Source organism: Silurus meridionalis, chromosome 2 (assembly GCF_014805685.1).
Source record: "Silurus meridionalis isolate SWU-2019-XX chromosome 2, ASM1480568v1, whole genome shotgun sequence".
Taxonomy (NCBI): Eukaryota; Metazoa; Chordata; class Actinopteri; order Siluriformes; family Siluridae; genus Silurus; species Silurus meridionalis.
The window spans coordinates 16,198,250-16,211,845 of record NC_060885.1 but is presented as its reverse complement, the minus strand read 5'-3'; the positions used below and the strand labels follow the sequence as shown (position 1 = coordinate 16,211,845).

Here is a 13,596-nt window from a genome sequence, read left to right as displayed (position 1 = left end):
GACAAACTTTGTAACAGCTGTAAATAAAAATCAACAGTCAGTGACATCACTAACAACCTCCACAGGGCAGGGGTGAAATTACTGTATCATAAGCAACCATTTGAAGAATACTTTAGGATGACTGATGCACATACTGGAATTAGCATAGAAATACAAAGAGGAGCCATAAACACTCTGGAGGATTAACCTCAACCAAAGTAATAGAAAGGCCAAAGGATCTGCTCATGATCCAAAGCATACAAGATCAATGTTAAGGCACATTGGAGTGTCATGCCTTGGCATGCATTGGCTGCTTCTTGGGCTGGTGCACAATCTGTTCAATGTGTTCATGCTGAAGTGGATAATGGTAGCAGCAAAACAAATTCAAAAATCTATAGAAACATACTGCATGCCAATTTACAGAGATTAGCATCTAATTAGAAGATATGTACTGTATATACTTTCTAATACACTTCATGTATACTTTATCTTCTTTATCTATATTTAAGATAAAACAATTATAGAGAATTTCTTCAATATATTACATTTTGCTGAAATGTATTAATTTTCTTATGCATGTATGCATGCTATATACAGTTGCAATCAGAAATATTCAACCAACTAACCAAAGTATGAAAAATAAAGGATAATCAGCTGAAAGACATATACACATATAATGGCATCTTACAATTCTTCATCCTTTATATAATATCAAACCTAGCTTTGATATTATATAAAGCATGATACTGACATGATTAGTTAAAGCATGAATAATTTTCAAGGGAGTCAGCTGTGAAGTGTTTATATAAAACTACCAAAGTGTGTGCAAGGGATAAAAGCTGAGAGACTGTTTTATTGACCAACAGAGCAATGTGCACAGGATTTCCAAAACATAGAGTATTTCAAGAGACACTACTGGGAGCATTGTATGTACATTTAAAACGTTTAGCGCAGCAGCACAACTGCATGGCAGGGGGGAGCAAAAAAAAAAAAAAAAATCAGGATGCCTTAGTTGGCTAATCAGGGCAATGAAATAAGGCCCTCTTACTATTAAAATAAATATATAAACAAACTAGACAATAATCAGATGAAAACTTGTACATGTTTCAGTGATAACATAAGGTAATCAAAACCAAGCACTTTATGGTCATACATTGAACACAGTTAAATGGAACGATTTGAATCAGCTGATTGTCTGAAGCTAATAGGGGAGGATTTTGGTCAGAAGAATAATATTGCCAATCAACAGAAAGGTGTGTCATTCTGGGGTGGACTGTTATGCTGTATATGGTAAACTAGAAACTTACAGTAGTGGCCTTCTGAGACTTCAGATTTAAATCTTATTGAAATATTTTGGAATTTAAAGAACACACTTGCAGCACATAAGCAATCAAACCTCATATTTACACATTTAATAATAGTGCATGTAACCCCAACCATAGCACTGCCACCTGAAGGTCTTTCTTGCTTTTAAAATACAAGATTTATAAAGGCCAGAGGCAGCAAAATAACTTAAATTCAACCATTCAAACTAAATTTTCGCAAATGAAATTAGATGTGTATGTATGCTTCAGTGTCATTCTTTGTTATCTCCATGTCCATTTAGTTTTCCTCTGGCTTCTCCAGTTTCTTTGCACCTTGCAAATACATGCTATTGGGAGACTGGACAAAATAATTTCCCCCTTATGTAAACAAATATACGAATGTGTGTATATATGTTGTCTCCATCCAGGGTGTATTTCAGGACTCAGTTGATTCAGTGTAACTCTGATAAGCATAGCGCAGATATTGAAAGTGACCAGAAATAACATTCAGTGTTACTCAGAGCAGTATGTCTCATAACATGACTGTATAGGTAAGGTGTTTAATACAATTTAAATAGAGCCCCAAGAATAAGCAAACAAGTACTGGGATGGAGTTGTTTCAAGTTTCATTTCACAATCTATAAAACAAGAATCATTTATCAAGATCATTTATCATATTACAAGTAAAAGAGGTGAGGCAGATCCGGAAAAAACTTCATACATATATAGTGCAACAGGTCCTGAGGAATGTTTCAAATCACTGCTGTAAAAATATTTACTTAAAAAAAAAAAAAAAGTCCATTGTGCAATGTTTGTCTGTAGATGGAGCCAAATCCATTAAACATAACGCTATTAAATATTCTTGGTAGATGTGCGGTATCAGGAGTAAAGCGATGCCAGCAGAGGAAGTTTCAGACCATAAGGAAATCTATAAAACTCAGTCTTGTCCATTTTTACCAAGTTGCAGACAAGTGTTCCAAACACCAATCATGACATGTAAATGTTTTTATTTTTTTAATGCTTAAAAAAACAAATGGTTCCAGAATAAATGAACGTTACTTACATAAGACTGAAGCAGGGTTATGTAATGCCTGTCCAAACAGATAGGACCAACTTTCTTTTATCTCTCCACAGCATTACCTGGCATAAAGTTCTCTCTCTCTGATGAAACTTGAGGACTGATAAAGATGGATTCTTAGAACTGGGAGAGTCTCTTAGGGGCACCAACAGGTTTTAACTAAGGCAGTATTAACCGTTAAACAGGTTGTAATTTTAAACAAAATTATCAGCTGCCCTTCACATGTGCTAACCCGAGAAATGTTATCCCTATACCCTATCCCATGCGTGTGACACACTACTAAAGCTATAAAGCAAACCGTAGCTAACATGCCAGTTCTGGGCAACAACAGAAGAAAGACAGTGAAATTTGAAAGCCTGCACTCTGCATCCTGTAATATATTGGGTTAACAAATAACACACCAAGCTAGATGAGCTGGTATACAATAATATTTTCAGTCTATTACTTTTTCCAAATTTCCTTGTTGTTATGCTGTTTTCTTAAATGTGAAATTGGTAAGAGTTCTTCAGAAACTATTTCCCTTTTACCAGCAGGCATCAAGTACGAAGTTTTACAAATGCAGCCAAAGCATCTCTTACTTAATCATAAATGTACATAAAAAAAAAAATGTAGAAGACTATTTATAATATAACTATTAACCCCACTCTGAGTGGGATATGACAATGTACCTGCTAAAAAGTGTAAAGTTGCTAAAACCTAAATTTTTATTTGTTAGTAATAAAAATTGGGGTTTACAAGATTTTGGTGTAATATTTTTAAAATGCGCAGCCAGAAATGTATAACCATTAGACAAAGGCATGAGGCATGTTGTTGCAATGGGCTTAAGCAAAGCAATCGCCACTTTCAATCCAGCAACTATCTACATAAACTACACCATTATTTTTCCTTTACTCCTAGTTTTACAAGGTCACATGACATTCTTTTCATTATCTTAAGGCTTTTATACAAGCATTAAGAGACCAAAACAGCTTGAACAACATTTTGTATAAAACTTTGTAATACTACAAAACTCAATATTACAGCTGTAATATAGGCTACATTTGATGATAAATGGAAAGATTATACATTTCTACCAATATGTATACACTAAATAAATCTTTTAAAGAGTGTTCTTTACTTTTTTTTTTTTTGCACAAAGCTGGTTGTGTCTAAATGCATGTACAGAGATAAGTGAAAACCCTGAAGTGTACTCCAAAGCTTTCTGGGAGTAATAATCAAGGCTATGCTCTAGGACAGACATCTGTTTGACCTTGATGAAGTGCTACTGATATTAAATGTGTGTGAGGCTTTATTATACATTCAGCTGGCATTCCTGCACAGGACATGTGATTTCACTCAAACATGGAGAAATGTTCATACAAAGACAAATGAATTCATTAAAATAACAAAGACAATAAATTTACGTGCAAAAACTGTAAACTGTGTGCATTTTTTTGTTGTTTTTGCAAAAAGCAAGTTCAACTAACACTGACATAAAAAAGCAACAATATACAAATCAATCCTATACATGAGCTGTTACCTCAAGGTCATGAGGGTTATTGAGAGGAAAATCGAAGCACACGTGCACTCGGAGCGCAACAAGGTGTGAGGAACAAGCCAAAGTCAGAGTGGAACGTGTCAATAGCATAGCTTGCGTAGCAGTGCATTATTTTAGCAAGTGCCGAAGCTGGTCCTGAAGGTTTCTGGAGTGCTCCATGCTGTTAAGAGGACAAAGGACAGACAGTTATCATCACCGCTTGTTTTGACACTGAATGACAGATGAAACCACCATAACAACCATCAACAGTATTTCTGTTTTGACTTACTTCTTCTGGATGGCTTCTTGCCTAAAGGAAAGAAAACAAGATAGGCATGATTGTTTAGACTTCAGCTGTACATTTGAAACACACTGTCTGCAATCAGGGTGTTTCCAAAACATATCTAGATCAGAAGCAGTGTCATTATACTCACTGGTATTGCAAATGAGTAGTAATTATGGACATTTTCCTAAGACTCTGTAACACACAAAAACAAAAACCGTGTTCATGTCTATCTGACTTTCTCTTCACGAATTTGACAAAGCATTTTTATGTACGCTTCAACATTTATTGGTTATATACCAAGAAAAAAGAGTCTTACATCCTCAGAATGCAGAATAGCATCTTCTTGGACAACCATATTTCTTGCTGCCTGCCCGAGCAGCTAAATAATCACAGCAGATAAGAAAAAAAATATAATTAATACATGTGTGTGAATTAATTAGTAACTCGTGAGATACATCTCTCATTTCCAGTCACAGATTTGCCTATTAGAGTTTACTTGTAATGCAAATAACACTGGAGTCAGATATGAGCTCTAATCTCAAAAGTTATAGCATGCTAATGTTATGCTATATATGATCGGAGAGCGCTCGTTGACTGGCTTTAAAAAAAAAACCTCCGGTTTTAGCACAGGATTAACAGTTACCTCTTGGCTGCGAGATCCTTTTAATACCTGGCGTGTAAGAGCAATTACATCTCCACTGCAAGAACCGACTTTATCAGACAATAAACCTTTAACAGACTGACCAAACCGAGGATGCGGTTCTGAGGAAGCCATGACAGAAAACTACGGAGCACCTCGAGGGACAAACCTGACAAATCTGCCGTACACCCCGAGGAGTTATTATGAAATCCACTACATTTGTATATAAATTGTATATTTATGAATAAAAAACGAATGAGCTCTTTAAAAAAATACAAATAAATAAACAACTTTATTTGTACAATACACTTTTATTTACTTTCCACTTTCCTGCACATACTGAGTCTTTTTCAGTTCCTGTTTTTCTAATACAACTATTTATAATCTCATAATTTGATATCAAGGTTTATTTGCCTTGATGCGTCACTGGGTGAGAGTTGTGCGCAAGATGACTAGACAACTGACGTCAGTGAGACTTCTCTTCTTCTTCTTTCGGCTTCTCCCATTAGGGGTCGCCACAGAGGATCATCCGTTTCCACCCCCCTGTCCTCTACATCTGCCTCTTTCACCCCAACCACCTGCATGTCTTCCCTCACCACATCCATAAACCTTCTGTTTGGTCTTCGTCTTTTCCTCCCTCCTGGTGGCTTCATCCTCAGCATTCTCCTACCAATATACCCCATGTCCTTCCTCTGCACATGTCCAAACCATCTCAAACAAGCCTCCCTCACCTTGTCCCCAACATCCTACGTGCACTGTCCCTCTAATAAACTCATTTCTAATCCTGTCCATCCTCGCCACTCCCTATGGTAACCTTAACATCAGCTCTGCTACCTCCAGCTCCACCTCCTGTCTTTTACTCAATGCCATGTCTCTAAACCATACAACATCGCAGGTCTCACCACAGTCCTATAAACTTTCCCTTTCATTCTTGCAGATACTCTTCTATCACAAATCACTCCACACTCTCTATTACTTTGCACTGTTGACCCCAGATACCTAAACTCCTCCACCTTCTCCACCTCTTCTCCCTGCAACTGCACCACTCCACTCCCCTTCCTCTCATTCACACACATGTACTCTGTCTTACTCCTACTGACTTTCATTCCCCTTCTTTCCAGTGCATACCTCCCCTCTCCAGGCTCTTCTCAACCTGCTCACTACTCTCATCACAAATAACAATATCATCCGCAAACATTATGGTCTATGGAGACTCCTGTCTGGCCTCGTATGTCAATCTGTCCATTACCACTGCAAACAAGAAAGGGCTCAGAGCCGAACCTTGATGCAGTCCAACCTCCATCTTAAACCAGTCTGTTGTTCCTGCTGTCACACTGTCCTCATACATGTCCTGCACCACCCTCACATAATTCTCTGACACACCTGACTTCCTCATACTATACCACAACTCGGCACCACAAACACACAGTGCAACTCCTTCTGACCTTCTCTATACTTCTCAAAGCAAATAATGTGTCTGCAGAGCTCTTCCTCGGCATGAAACCATACTGCTGCACACAGATGGTCACCTCTTCTCTCAGCCTGGCTTTCACTACTCTTTCCCATAATTTCATGGTGTGACTGATCAACTTATTTCCCATGTAGTTACTGCAGGTCTTCACGTCTCCCTCATTCTTAAAGATCAGTACCAACACACTCCTTCTCTATTCCTCAGGCATCCTCTCACCTTCCAAAATCTTGTTAAACAATCTTGTTAAAAACTTTACTGCCATCTGCCTAAACATCTCCATGCTTCTACCAGTATGACATCCGGTCCTACTGACTTTTCACTGTTCATCCTCTTAATCGCTGATCTCACTTACTCCTTACTAATCCTATCCACTTCCTGCTTCACCATCTCCACATAATCCAACCTTCTCTCTCTCGTATTTTACTCGTTCATCAGCTGCTCAAAATACTCCCTCCATCTTCTCAACACACTCTCCTCACTAGTCAACACATTTCCATCTCCATTCTTTGTCGCTCCCTCTGCCTGGCTAATCGGTATAAATCCTTTTTTTCTCCTTCCTTAGTGTCCAACTTCTCATACAGCTCCTCATATGCCTTTTCCTTGGCTTTCGCCACATCCCTCTTTACCTGCTGCCGCATCTCCTTGTACTCCTGCCTACTTTTCTCATTTCTCTGCCGATCCCAATTCTGTTTTGCCAAACTCTTTCTCCTTATGCTCTCCTGCACTTCCTCATTCAAACCACCACATCTCTTTGTCTTCCTTTCTATTTCCAGATGTCACACCAAGTACCTTTCTAGCTGCCTCCCTCATCACTCTTGCAGTAGTTGCCAATCATCCAACACCTCTTCACCACCACCGAGCCCCAGTCTGACCTCTTCCTTAAATCTCATACTACAGTCTTCCTCCTTTAGTTTCCACCATCTTATTCTTCTTTCAGGTCTCACTCTCCTACCCTTCTTCTTCACCTCCAAAACCATCCTACAGACCACCACCTGATGCTGTCTTGCTACACTGTCCCCTGCCAACACCTTACAGTCTTCAATCTCCTTCAGGTTGCATCTCCTACATAAAACATAGTCCACCTGTGTGCACCTTCCTCCACTCTTATACGCCACCCTGTGATCCTCCTTCTTGTACTGTGACATTTTGGAGCAGAGCATGATGCAGTCCCTTCAGAAAATGTGACAAACGGCAGTTTTTCAACATAATAACAACCCCAAACACACAAGATGACAACTGCCTTGCTGAGGGAGCTGAACATGAAAGTGATGGAGTGACCAAGAATGTCTCCAGACCTGAACCCTATTGAGTTGGAGAAACACAATTGTATCTAACATCCAGCACCTCTGTTATGTCATTATAGAGAAGTGGAAGAGGATCCCAGCAGCAACCTGTGCAGCTCTGGTGAATTTCATTCCCAGCATTAAGGCAGTGCTAGATAACAATAGTGCTCATGCAAAATCACTTATGGTGTACTCACTTTTGTTGCCAGTTATTTAGACAATAATGGCTGTATAGTGAGTTATTATCAGAGGACAGTACATCTGTACTGTAAAACAAGCTGTACATTGACTATTCAAAAATATATCCAAGTTTTATTTCTATAGTAGTATCCCTAAAGTTTAGAGTTTTCTGAGATACGGTCTAATTACAATGTATTAATATTATCTGTGTAGTGATTCAATATAATTAACCAAGGCAATTAGCAGCAATATGCAAAACCGTCTAATAGTGACCAAAATCAACTGAACTTACAGAGATCTGGTGGTGAAACAAGCTTTGCTGTCTAATGCTGTGCTTTAATGCTGCTCAGTGTTCACCTAGGTACTAGGTGAATTGAATTTGAATGGATTAACCACTAAAGCAAGAACAAAACATCATGCACCAATCTAAAGTCTGAATCTGAACCTCAATCTAAATTATTTTAACACTGTAAAGGTGTTTATTATACGGAGAGTAGTACTGGTCATTCAACTTCTTACTTTCTCCCAGCATTTAACAACAGACAAAGATGGCATTTAACAACAGACAAAGCTCAGCCTGTTTTTCTTTGAACTAGCCAGTCAAGTGCTAGCCAGTAAAGTGCTTTGAACTAGCAAGTCAAGTGCTAGCCAGTAAAGTGCTTTGTGCTAGCCAATCAAGTGCTAGCCAGTAAAGTGCTTTGTGCTAGCCAAACAAGTGCTAGCCAGTAAAGTGCTTTGTGCTAGCCAGTCAAGTATTTGTTTTACTTTGAAATGTTGATGTTGTTCAAACAGAAATCCAACAAATAGGTGACAATTATGATGAAACAGTTTAAATTAATGCTTTTAGCTGTTTAAAATAGCATACAATCTGAATATATAATGTACAGTATACATTAAGTAAGCAATTAAATTATATTTTATAGGAAATTATCAAAACAGTGATACAGAACATGTGCAAGATAACTTCATACTGTCATTTGTATAAGCTGGAAACTGATATAACAGTTTTTACTCACTAGCCTCTCTTTCTCTTTCCTTTCTCTCTAAACTAAACCATCTGTTCTTAATTTTTTTTTATTCTAATTCCTATTGCTAGACATTTATTTTTTTTGTATTAATTTCAAATTATTTGTATAATGCAAAATTATTTGGGAGGCAATGCTGCTCATTAAAACCATTTATTTTTTTTTTTTTTTCTTTTATAAAGAACCACATTTATCTGCCAACAGAAACAGAAATGTAATGCACAAAAAATAGAGAAAGGTTTAATAATGTTATATTTGGTTCATTGTAATGTTATAAAAGAAAATATAGATAAGTGTAACTATATTTTAGTTATTTTTACTTGCTATAATTTTTGCAGTGTAAACAATGTCTGATTGAATGTCTATCTATCTATTTATTAATCAATATATCTGTATAAAATGTTCATTATTCACACAAAATTGACATTTTTATTTTGTAAAATGATGTCAGTGCACAGCAAAACTAATAAAAAAACTAATAAAAAAACGTACTGTGAGTACATGTATACGTGCTGCTACTTTGAGTTGAAACTGACATTGACTGTTAGAGATAGCTGAGGTGAAATATTTGGAGGTCAAGGAGGTGACATTGAAGAAGGCATATAAAATACCATTGTAAACTTTCTTACAGCCTGTGGAGTGCCTGGATGTAGGTCCATTTGAAATTACTGAGTACGTAAAGATGGCATGGCTTATTTGTTTTTGTGTATTCGCTGCAGTACTTACAGTCGCGCTTTATCTAAAGAAAATCCATGGCTTTCTGGTGGATAACAGAACTCCTCCAAACCTTCCTTCTCTCCCAATTATTGGGAGTCTTCTGAGCCTAAGGAGTGACAGTCCACCACATATTTTGTTTCAACAGCTGCAGAAGAAATATGGAGATATTTATTCGCTTATGATGGGCTCCCATAAAATTATCATCGTCAACAGTTATCATCATGCAAAAGAGGTGCTGCTTAAGAAAGGAAAAATATTTGCAGGAAGACCCCGCACTGTAAGTAACCTTTTTATCAGTCTGAGATTCCAAGCACAAAGATTCCTTCCATTTTGTTCATTTTGGACATGGTGGAGAGTTTGCATTGTGTGCAAACTAGCCATTAAGTCATTTAATAAACAAGTAAACATCTCTTCTCAAGGTGACAACAGACATTTTGACACGAGATGGGAAAGACATAGCGTTTGCTGACTATAGTGCCACGTGGAGGTTTCATCGAAAAATCGTACATGGAGCTCTGTGCATGTTTGGAGAGGGAACAACTTCCATTGAGAAAATAAGTAAGTGAAAATCATACAAACACCCAATTCCTAAACCTTCAAAACCAACAATCCCTTTAAACCATAGGAAACGGTGTTATTCTTGAGAAATATGTCAAGTTACAACACTCATCTTTTTTTTAATTTTATTCCTCCTAGTTTGCCGAGAGGCGAGCTCTATGTGTGAAATCCTGACTAACATGCAGAGCTGTGCAGTAGACCTGGCCCCAGAGCTGACCCGTGCTGTCACTAATGTAGTGTGCACCCTCTGTTTTAACTCCTCGTATAAACGTGGAGATCCTGAGTTTGAATCTATGCTCCAGTACAGCCAGGGAATTGTGGATACAGTTGCCAAGGACAGTCTGGTGGATATCTTTCCATGGCTGCAGGTGAACATATAACTCACTAATGCATATACCATACACTTCACATCAAAATATCAACAAACCAATTATTGTTTTTGTTGTTGTTGTTTTTTTTGGTAGCTCTTTCCAAATGAAGACCTCAGAATTCTAAGGCGTTGCGTCGCCATTAGAGACAAACTCCTTCAGAAGAAATATGAGGAACACAAGGTAAACATCGATCTTCAAATAACTTATAGTCACTTTCTGTTGTAGTCACTGTGCCTTACCAGAGATTTGTCTCCATCTGCAGGCAGACTTTAGTGATAACATCCAGCGAGACCTGTTGGATGCCCTACTGCATGCCAAGCACAGCTCGGAGAATAACAACACAAGCACCCAAGATGTTGGTCTTTCTGACGACCATCTACTCATGACTGTAGGGGATATTTTTGGTGCTGGAGTGGAGACAACAACCACTGTGCTGAAGTGGTCCATTCTTTATCTGATACATCATCCCCAGGTAAACTGGTTATTTCCCCATTATGTGTAATTCATCAAGAAATTCCAAATATTGATAATATCTTCTTTTAGCCATTACTAATATAGCGTCAGTAGCATGCACCATACAGGTTCCAATGAGAAATTAATTAATAACATGGACATATCGTGTTCCATGTGTATGGTTTCAAGGTTCAGAAAAGATTCAGGACGAGTTGGACATAAAGATTGGGATGGACCGCCACCCCCAGGTTAATGACAGAGGAAATCTGCCCTACCTGGAGGCCACCATCAGAGAAGTGCTCAGAATCCGTCCAGTCTCACCACTTCTCATCCCGCACGTTGCTCAATCAGACTCTAAGTAATAGATCACTTTTATTTGAGCACTTTATTTCAACCAGGTGAAACATGTTGCAACTCAGACATGCATCTATATATATTGAATTCTTCCTGCTGTGTTACAGTATAGGAGAGTATGCTGTACAGAAAGGCACACGAGTCATAGTCAATCTGTGGTCTTTGCACCACGATGAAAAAGAGTGGAAAAACCCAGCGCTATTTAACCCAGGTAAGTAAAAACTCAGAGTGCACTGTTAAATTTAATCCAGAGACAAAATGCTTGGGGGATAAAAAGCCTACATGACACTCATTATTTTACCCCCAGAACGGTTCCTGAATGAGGAAGGCAACAGTCTGTGCTGTCCATCACTCAGTTATTTACCATTTGGTGCTGGAGTACGTGTGTGTCTCGGTGAAGCTCTGGCCAAGTTGGAGCTCTTCCTCTTCCTGTCATGGATTCTGCAGCGGTTCACTCTGGAGGTGCCTGCTGGTCATCCTCTGCCCGAGCTGCTGGGCAAATTTGGAGTTGTTCTTCAACCGCAGAAATATAAAGTCATTGCTAGGCTTAGGACAGGCTGGGAAAAGAAGCTACAGAGCCAAGAGTCTGAATCTGGCTAATATGTCAATCATTTTCATTTTATACTCAGACTACTTTCAAAGATTTGCTAGTAAAAAAGTAGAAAAAGAGAGATTTGGTTTTTATTAGATACCTCTCAATCCTTGTGTTCAGTTCACTACTAAGCAATCGATGTGCTCATGGTGCTCACTAGTTGTATTGACTTTGGGCAGGTGAGACAGAAAATGCATCTCTATTTTCGGGGAACCGCAAAAACACATGAACCCACTACTAATGCATGGAATTACTCTTAAAAGCAGATGTTTGTACCCAGGTATGAGTGCTAATAAGACATTTATATAGTGTAATAATTGGTAAATGTAGGCAGGTATTATATTGATATTTCAGTTTTTGTGCTTGTGCTTTTTCTTGGGCTAAAATGATGAAGATAATGTGTGCAATCTATGCATTATACTGTAACCTTTTATGCTCAATCATGTTTAGTAGAGGAAAAAAATTAGCCAATCTGCTATTAATTACAAGCCAATATCATGATGTGGCTTTACATTTCATTCTTTACACAATATGAACAGCATGTTTTATTTCTTTTGCAACAATGGCCTGTTTTACATTTTTGTCTAAATTCAGAGAATATAACCATGAGTAAACAGTGATCACAAAACAATATATGGCATTTAATATTTTTTTTTTATTCATAATGTACATCATTTGATACTCATTTGGTTGAGGGTTTATACAAAATGTTACCCATAGCAGAAAATGCAGTTTTATAAAAAGGCAACTACAGATACAAAACTAAAATATAGTACCAAGTCTCATGTCAGCGCTAAACTTAATTAGCAATTGGCTTCTTAAGCCTTCGTCACCTTCGAGCTAAACTGCATCGATTTAGAACAGTGCAATGACATCTTACTGCGGCCAAAAAACCCCACAAAAAGTCATACTGCAACAATCAACAAATTTTGATTTCCTCTTTTTAAACAATGTGCATTTTTGGTCTAAAGATGAAATTAGAAAATGAAAAGAACACATAAGTACATAACTCTTTACAGTTAAAGCAGCAACAACTTAAAAAAATAAAAATAAAAAAAGGAGGAAAAGTGCACATGAATGGCACATGAATGCTTCAATGCTTTAGAATATAAAGGACTTGAGAACAAGGAAATTACAGCTTAAAAATTTTGAACAAGTCTTTAAACATTTGTTTGCAGTCCAGCAAACTCTGCTTGAGAAGGAAGCTACAGTGTCTGATGTATAATGTTTGCTTAAGATGTTTGTCTTCCACTTATTCAGACACCCTCGCCTGGCACTATCTCTGAGGCCAACGTGTGCCCTTTGAACTGAACACTATCTAAACACCCTGTATCGCTGGAAGCCTTAATGATTATTCAAACCAAAGGTCAAATAAACACACTACCTCGACTGTAAATTGCTTTTCAATCTCTCTCTTTCTCCTCTCACACACACACACCTACACACACACATATATAAACCTACACACACACACATATATATAAACCCACACACACACACACACACACACACACACACACACACACACACACACACAGTGTAGGAATGCAGTGGAGCGGCTCTAAACAGTCTCTTTTGCCACAGTGGGGAAAAAAAAATTATCCTCATTACCACCTCGAAAGAAAGAAAACACCAAATGGTGAGCGACATCTAGGGGCTTCAAAGCCAAAAGTTCCTGTATGTGGATGGGCTACAATTAAATAAAGATGGTGTACACCCTTTAAACTGCTGTTTATAGCACCTCTACACAGACAAACTGCAAAAAAAAAAAAAATATATATATATATAT

General features: G+C 37.8%; 2 protein-coding genes across 2 annotated transcripts; one reads left to right on the top strand and one right to left on the bottom strand.

Moving 5' to 3' along the window:
* Nucleotides 1-3,631: 3,631 nt before the first annotated feature.
* Nucleotides 3,632-4,970, bottom strand: borcs7 (BLOC-1 related complex subunit 7). The gene is made up of 5 exons (XM_046838149.1): nucleotides 4,807-4,970; nucleotides 4,480-4,542; nucleotides 4,312-4,355; nucleotides 4,167-4,187; nucleotides 3,632-4,058 (listed from the first exon to the last, which is right to left on the bottom strand). The coding sequence occupies exons 1-5, from the start codon at nucleotides 4,936-4,938 to the stop codon at nucleotides 4,007-4,009; spliced, it is 312 nt and encodes a 103-aa protein (XP_046694105.1). The 5' UTR covers nucleotides 4,939-4,970; the 3' UTR covers nucleotides 3,632-4,006.
* Nucleotides 4,971-9,402: 4,432 nt separating this feature from the next.
* Nucleotides 9,403-13,203, top strand: LOC124396975 (steroid 17-alpha-hydroxylase/17,20 lyase). The gene is made up of 8 exons (XM_046866390.1): nucleotides 9,403-9,756; nucleotides 9,899-10,037; nucleotides 10,176-10,405; nucleotides 10,502-10,588; nucleotides 10,671-10,885; nucleotides 11,055-11,219; nucleotides 11,323-11,426; nucleotides 11,523-13,203. Exons 1-8 carry the CDS (start codon nucleotides 9,445-9,447, stop codon nucleotides 11,813-11,815), a joined length of 1,545 nt encoding a protein of 514 aa, XP_046722346.1. The 5' UTR covers nucleotides 9,403-9,444; the 3' UTR covers nucleotides 11,816-13,203.
* The last annotated feature ends 393 nt before the right edge of the window (nucleotides 13,204-13,596 follow it).